The sequence below is a fragment of the Carlito syrichta genome, unplaced genomic scaffold (assembly GCF_000164805.1).
Source record: "Carlito syrichta isolate Samal-C Ts95f unplaced genomic scaffold, Tarsius_syrichta-2.0.1 Scaffold313403, whole genome shotgun sequence".
Classification (NCBI taxonomy): domain Eukaryota; kingdom Metazoa; phylum Chordata; class Mammalia; order Primates; family Tarsiidae; genus Carlito; species Carlito syrichta.
In genome coordinates, this window is record NW_007257499.1 from 214,785 (window position 1) to 223,018 (window position 8,234).

At 48.9% G+C, this 8,234-nt stretch overlaps 1 protein-coding gene across 1 annotated transcript in view; it reads right to left on the reverse strand.

Annotated features, from left to right (window-relative positions):
- ARHGAP22 (Rho GTPase activating protein 22) overlaps positions 1-8,234 on the reverse strand; it is a 167,032-nt gene that overhangs the window by 144,958 nt on the left and 13,840 nt on the right. The window contains exon 2 of the mRNA XM_021718760.1: positions 1,527-1,726. Within this exon, the coding sequence (XP_021574435.1) occupies positions 1,527-1,726 (200 nt within the window). The remainder of the gene's footprint in view (positions 1-1,526; positions 1,727-8,234) is intronic.

Sequence of the window (8,234 nt, forward strand, 5' to 3'; positions counted from 1 at the left end):
TTTGAGTTGGAGTCTCACTCTGTCACCCAGACTGGAGTGCGGTGGCCGCTCTCGGCCACCACAGCCTCGACCTGCTGGGTTCCAGCGATCCTTCCGCCTCAGCCTTCCAAGTAGCTGGAACTAGAGGCACGCGCTACTACACCTGGCTAATTTTTTTTTTTTTTTTGAGTTGGAGTCTCACTCTGTCGCCCAGACTGGAGTGCAGTGGCTGCTCCTGGCCACCGCAGCCTCAACCTGCTGGGCTCCGGCAATCCTTCCGCCTCAGCCTTCCAAGTAGCTGGAACTACAGGCACGCGCTACCACGCCCGGATAATTTTTTTGATTTATTGTAGAGATGAAGTCTTGCCAAGTTGCCCAGGCGGGTCTCGAACCCGCAGGCTCAGGCAATCCGCTCACCTCAGCTTCCCAAATGCACGGGATTACAGGCTGAGCCACTGAGCCTGGCTAATTTTTTGATTTATTATAGAAATGAGGTCTCGCCAAGTTGCCCAGGTGGGTCTCGAACCCGCGGGCTCAGGCAATCCACTCACCTCAGCCTCCCAAGGCATGGGATTATAGGCTGAGCCACCGAGCCTGGCTTGCCATATTTTTTTTAAAGGATCACGAGTGCTGAAGAAGTATTAAAGATATGCTCACACTTCATCTTTGACATGGCCAGAAGAACTGAAAGAGAAGAGAAAGAGACATTTTCTCGTGCCCAGGTACCTCCTCACCCCTTATCTGTCACAAAGTCCTCTCTCTGTCCCAACATTGCAGGAACTGCTGAGATGTGCACCAGACCCCTGCGCACCAGACTCTGTGACTCCTGACCCTGAACAAGGACCCCTGCCATCTTTCTCTAACTTAGAGCTATGACTAGGAGCCTCCTTTGGAACAAGTCCTTTAAGGACCCTTCCCCATTTCACTCCCAAGTATTTCTTTCTCTCTCTAAGACCTGTCACAAGGACTAGATAACCCAAGTGCTGCTGGCCCAGCAGTCTTGGATAGCAGTATGCAGAACACCTTGTTACAATGTTTGCATGTGACGAGGTGACACTGTGGTGGATGAGGCTACTTGTTACTCAGAGTGAGTAAACTTAGTGCAGTTTGGGTAGAAGGGCAGACATTTTAAGAACCTGAGGTGGGTCTTATAGTGCTGGTAGGAAACAGAAACCTTATATCACAAGCCCTACTGCAGAGGGCTTCACAGTTTGAGGTTAGATTTGTTCTGGGGACTCATTTTCTTGCATGATGGAAATAACAAAATGTGTGTACGTGTCCTTTTTAGAAGCACCCAAGGGACCAAAAAAAGTACAGGAAGAGTTGTTTCTTTAAGTTGTGTGGGGATGTTCTCTATCAACATCATTACACTTTGATCAGGGAAGTTGTGGATGGGTTTTAGTAAAACAAGCTGCAATATCGGGAATGTGGTGGACAAGAACAAAAATTATGTTGGAAATCCTGGTGAAATGTCATTGTAACATTTCTCTCCTGGAAGTAGGCTACTCTCCGTGATGCCCACGGCACACAGGACATGCACTTCTCACCTGGGGCTTGGTCTCATCTTTGTCCTTGTAGTAGAAAAGCTGATCCCCACGTAGCACAAACCAGCGCTGCTGCCAGTTCTTCATGATGCTTCTCTGCTTCTTCAACCAGCCCGCCTTCAGCACAGGGCCTGGCCTGTGTGGGCACAGTGGCCGTCCAGAGCTCCGGCTCTGCTCCCCCATCACCAGGCTTTTGGAGCGGGCTGGAAGCCAAAGACACACAGTGAGCACGAAAACTGGCGTACCTGCTGTCTGTCCCTGTCCCACCTTGGAGTCCCAGCTGCCCTGTGGCTAAGGCAGGGGTACCTCGGTAAACAGGACATGAATGGCTGGGCCTACTTCTCCCTGGGTTCAAAGGGGCATGGGCAGGAGTACCTCTGCAGCAGCAGCTCGAGGTGGCCTACCTGGGATAGGTCAACAGCCTGCCTACCCGATCGTTTCATCTCTGGGATCCTAGCTTCTCCATTTCTCCAGGTTTGTCCATCCATGCATCCCTCATCAACCCACCTATTTGTTCAATAATTTATTCATTCAGTCTTTATTTCTTGAGTACCTACTATGTGCCAGAAACTGTTGCAATTTTCCAGGGGATAAAGCAACAGAATTAAAAAATGTGAAAATGTGGCTCCTCTTGGAGGTTACATTTTAGCAGCATTCCTGTTGCTCAGGTCCAGAGGGAGCAGGCCCATCCAGACCCCCTCCCTTTCTGCTTTCTGTTTGGCCGCTCTCCTCTGGAGGTATTAGACCTCCCCCAAACCACCCTGTTGCTTCCCTTGGGTCATCCTGCAGGGCAGGCCTGGACAATGAGGTTTCTGCTTCAGCTGTTTGTTGATGGCTCTCTGGCAGGGCAAAAGGGCCAGCACTCCCACCTCAGAGCCTCTGAGTGCCCCTGAACCCTACAAGGTCCTTTTCACCAGGTGACGTTGCTGAGCAACACTCTGCCAAGGTTGGAATTGCCCTTCACAGTGATGACTGAGTTCTTGTCCCCTTTGTCCTTAACCTTCTACTTTTTGCTCCATTCCCTTCTCTCTCCTCTGTTTCTGGGGAAGTCTTTTGCCTCTCCTTGGCCAGCATCAAGGATATTGCTATACTGGTCACTAGGAGGGGCCATCTAGACACTGGAGGAACAATTCTAGTTCAAATGTAATCACATTTGTAATTTAAGACACAGATTCTAAATTCTGATTGGATGTGTGTTTCCTGTGACCCACAGTTCTTGCATTGTACTTGTGGTTTTGTGTGTGTGTGTGTGTGTGTGTGTGTGTGTGTGTGTGTGTGTAAGCTCCTCTTGCTACACTAGTGACTGCAGTTCCCTAAGTCTGACCTACCCTTCACCTGTGCTGTCCCACTAACCTGGAGCCTTTCTTCTATCTGTCTCCCATCAACCCCTGGTTTTGGCTGCACAGCAAGCTCCTACTCATCCTTCAAGATCCAGTTCAAATTATACCCCCTCCATGGCAAGGACACATGACTGGTAATCATCTATGAGGATGCCTTTCTGTTACTCTAGATTGAGGGGTGGGGATGGGAGAAAATGATTTTTTACCCAGTTCTACATGTATGGTCCTCATCACCATGCAGGACAGGGAGTAGATGTGAGTCATGGTGACCACACATCAAAAGATACTTAGGGTCACCCTTATTGTTAGGTATGCCTATATCTTAACCTGATGTTAAGTGTCACATGACCCTCAGCTGGTGCTCAGGGACACTTACAGCCCGGTGGATCCCAGCCTATCCTTGAGCTATACCTGGCAGCAGGCTTGGCACTATTAGATGCCTCATAACTGGTTACTATAGCAATAATGATCAGGTTGATGGAAATGGTGCAGTAGGCATCTCCATGCAGAATTTGTCTCCTGAAGGTGGGGTCCTAGCGGTGGGCTCACAGAGCAGAGAGAATGGCCCTTTCTGTGGCCTCTGGCTCTTTGGGTGCCACTATACATTACCTTCTAAAAATGGTGTGTGGCTTTGTTAGATCACACAGTTATACTAGTGTACCACTTTCTCCACAGCCACCAACATTAAATATCATTATTTTTACTTCACATTTTAGTGGATATACAGTAACATGTAGCTAAAGTCTTAGCTTACCCTATTTTTGAATTGTTAAGCAAGTGGAACACCTTTGCACAGGCTTCTACTAACTACATGGACCATCTGCTCTCTCCCTTTGCCCACTTAACTGATTGCACCCTGGTGGAAGGAGCAGCTGGAGTCCTGGAGGTCTACAGTCACTCAGGCCCTCTTCTCCTCTCCATAGGTGCCTCAGACCTTCCCTGTAAGTCTTCCTGCAGCCTGGCAGCTTGCATTTCTAGGCATATGTAGCACCTTGACCTGTGTCTTCACTGCACAACCCTGGCCATTCTGCAACTCCACTGCCTGCCATGGAGAACGCAGACTTGGAAGAAACTGCCCTGCTCAGGTGAGACTGGGCTGAGCCTCTGATGATACAAGTGGGAAAGTACCCTATGCAACCTAATGGCATGAAGAAAGGCCTTTCTGCTCCCAGGGCTGTCCCTTCCTCTGCCCCTCTGTCCCTCTTCTCATCTCAAGCCATCCAGGGACTGAGCTGGGCTGGATTCGACAGACACTTGCTGATCCCCTTCCAGAGTCAGGGACTGTGTCAGTCCCTGGGGAAGTGGAGATGATGCACATTATGAGACAAGGTTTACTACCACCCTGGTCCTCTGGTGAAGTCTGACAGAGGACTGAGGGGTGAGAAGGGACCTGTGCATCCTTTTGGTTACTGAGTTTTATTCTCTGGGTCTCAATTCACTTAGCTTTAAAATTCCTTTAATGGGTTAAGAATGGCTGGTAAAATTAAGTCATCAGAGTCTGGTCTTTTGTTTTTAATTGCCTGAGATATCTAAAATGAGACTTGGCAGATAGTAGTTCCCTGTGGGTGAGGAGGAGTCTCTGGAGCTGATGATTTAGCTCAAGCCTCCATTGTCTATTCATGAATTCTCCCTTTCCTCTTCTCGGGGAATATGCCAGGGTTACTGAGAACCTTCCATCCTTCTACTACAGAGCACCCTCTGGGGCCTTCAATGAAGACTGAAGTCATGGACTGTTCTAGGGATACATCCCTGATTCTGTCTCTTGTCTTCTAATACAACAAGGCCTGAAGCTGGCTCATTCAATGAGATCTAAAGTGCTGCTAGGACCAGGAATATATCCGCCTTTCCTTCCATACCCCTCACAGCATCCTGTGCAGGACCAGGACATAGTAGGAGCGCAACAAAAACTTGATGACTCATCAGCTCAGCTGGACTTCCCTGATCATCACTGAGCCTCTATCCTGGGGCTTGGTAATGTGTACAGAGATGATTCTGTCCAGGCATATCTGCCCTGGAAGGGTGGAGCTCTCTGGGCATAGGGCCATGAACGCTGAGCCTGGCAGAGTGCAGGTGCCTAGCATTCTTGTACAATCAATGGCTGTGTGGCTGACAGGGAGTGATCCATAGATCCCTCAACATGGCAAGATGAAGATGGGCACATTCTGTGCCCTGATGCCCAAGCCCTGGGCATCGGTCCTCCTGAGAGCCTCAGGTAAAGAGGGAGCAGGAGATGAACAGCCATGTTCTCCAGAGCAAGGGAGTTGGCAGGTGGGAAGCTATGGCTGGTTTCTGTTTCAGCAGATACAGGCATTCCTGAGGGTCCCATCTGCCTCCTCCTGCCACACTCCTACTCTCCCCCATACAACCCCCTACCACCCACCCTGGAGGAGAGGAAAGGCCAACTTCAGCTCCTCTGACAGGGAGCACTTCCTGCAGATGCTACTTAAGCTGCCAAACTAGGCCAGGTTTTTCCTCAGCTGATCAATCACATATGTATTACTTATAAGGTCGATTGAGCTTTTTGAAAAGAAAATAATCATTGCTATGACTTATTAATAACCACCGTTCCTGCCCGCACCACTTCCTTTAATCAATTTATCTGGTTCTGAAAAATATTTAATTCAGGCTGCAAGTCAAACAGCTCTGGTATTCTAAGGCTCCGGCACTGATGTATCCAGAGAGACCCTAGGAACAGGCCTGGGACAAGCTCAGGATCCAGGAAAGAGGAGGGTGCCTTTTGGTCTTCTTAAGTTAAGCTCTTCTGCTTACAAGCACTCTCATTTATTCCTATTCTATGGAGCTCCTCCAGGTGCACCACAGAACTGAGTTGATGGTGTTCCTTGAAGGAGCCCCCTGTCTGACAGGGGAAATAAATCCCACACCACCACTATGCAGGGATAAAAGAGCCATAGGTCATGGGAGCCAGGCAAGGGTTGCAGATGTTGAAACAAAGGTGCAGATCTTTCTGCTGTAGGCCTCTGCAGAGTCACCCAGGAAAGGGAGTACCCAGGCAGGGCCCTAAAGGATAGCCAGATGTGGGTCTGCCTCAGGGAAGGTGAGGCTCAGATTTGGGAGGAAGGGGTTGGCATAGACTTGTTATTTCTTGGCTCACATGAGTGCATGTGCCAGCTGGACATGGTCACCTCCTCCCACTGACAAGTATGTCTTGAGAGAGAGTCCCACAGATCTACCTCTCCTTTTTCACCCCTCAGTTCCCAACAACCCCTTGCATTTAGAGACTTTGTCCTCTTCTGATATTTCTCTCACCAAATCCAACAGCCTCCTGGTTCTCAGACTCCAAGACCCTTTGGTGGCTCAGACACTGTTAATCACTCTCTCTTTCTGGAAGCTCTTCTTTCCTCCCACTCTGCAGAGCACAATTGCCCACATCTATACTCATCTTTCACCCCCTACCCTGCCTGCTTCTGGACTCCTTCTGTTTTCCAGAAAGCCCTGATGTTGCTCATGGTTGGCCCAGCTGCCGCTATCCCATCATGAATCCCATCATGAATCTTTATTTCTGCGTGAATCTTATGCAGGAACTTCAGCCTCGCGTGTTAAACCATGTGCAGGACACTCTGTAGAGATGTCTCATGGTCATCTGGGTGTATGTTCAAATTCAATATGTGCATGTATCTCCCAAACCTGCTCCTCATCATTCTCATCCAGGACTCCACAACCAATCTGTCTTGACAACTTGAAGTTCTGATGAATCCCTCCCTTTTGAGTCCTAGAAGAGTATACAGTTTCCGGATCTGAAGATGCTCTGTACTCTGCTCTGTTTTCATTTCCCCTTTGCTGCATCAGTTCAAATATAACCATCCCTTACTTCCTGAGTTACTTCCTGATTCAGCTCCTAGCCACTACTGGATTCTCCAGAATAGATATGCAGCTGCCAGGGAGTCTTCCTACACACAGATCTAAAAATCTTACTCCTTTTCTAAAAAATCATTATGGTATTTACTATACACAGAATAAAATAGAGTCCCAGCCTGGCTGTCACCACCCTCTCCCAGCCCAGGGCCTTCTATAGCATGCATTCCTCCACCTGCCCAAGCTCAAGGCTGCCAGAGTTATCTGCTCACTTGGGGCTCTTAGATTGGCCCTGTCTCTATATCTGTTGAATCTGAACTTCTAGGGTAAAGGACTAGATTTGAAGCAGCCCAGGTAATTCTGATACAATCACTGCCTGGGCTCTGATCATACTAGATAACTACCCATCCTAATGACCATTTCCTCACCTTCACTGTCAGAGTCCTACCTCTGTTCAAGGTGTGGATCACACAGTGTGGCCCTTCCAGAGCCACTCCACTGAAATCCGTCTTTTTTTTTTTTTTCCATTTCAATTTTACCTTTAAAATACAGTGATTAGCAACCCAGCATACAATAAGTCTGTGCATATATCATTCTCTCCCCAAGACTGAGGACCCCTGGGAAGCAAGAAGAGTGTCTTGTCCATCTCTGCATACCTGGGGAGAACCAAAGAATGCCTTTGAATGGACATAATGACAGTGTCTGATGGACACTGACCTGGAGCAGGGAGGGAGGGTGGGATGGAAGAGGGCAGCCCAGCTGGGAGCTGTCAGGGGACCCAGCTCCATTCTGGGGAGATCCATGTGTGGTGTGAGAGTATGTGTGTGTGTGTGTGTGTGTGTGTGTGTTTATGTGTGTGTATGAGAGAGAGAGAGAGAGAGAGAGAGAAAGGGGGATGGAGGGAGAGAGAGACAGTATATATTCATGAAAGTGCATGTTTTCAAATGAGAGTGTACATGCATGAGTGTGTATGTATGAGTGTGTGTATGTGTGTTTGTGTGTAAGAGAGAACATGTATATGTGTGTGTGTGTGTATGTGTCTGAACGCACACCAGTTTGGAGCTGGGGAACTCAGGGTCTCAGGTCAGGTGGTTAATTCACAGAGGAGAGAAAGCCCAAGGCAAGGGCCTGCAGACTCACAAGGAGCCCTGGAGGGCCTTCTTAGGCTGCTGGAAAATTGAGAAAGCTGGTGGAACCTACAGGGGAGCAAGGCAGGGGGTAGAGGGTGGGAGTGCAACTCTGCGACATGTAGAGAGCAAGCGGCCAGTCCGAGAGATGTTCAGGAAGAAACATTAGTGACTAGAGGAGGAGGGAGAAGAGAGAAACAGAATAGAAAAGAAGAGAGGAGAGGGGAGGGGAGGGAAGAGGAGAGGAGAAGAGAGGAGAGGAGAGAGAGGAGGTGTTAAAGAGGAGGACCAGCCTGTAATCCTGCACCTTGGGAGGCTGAGGTGAGTGAATTGCCTGAGACTGTGGATTCGAGACCTGCCTGGGCAACTTGGCGAGACCTCATCTCTACAATAAATCAAAAATCAGCCGGGTGTGGTAGCGTGCGCCTGTA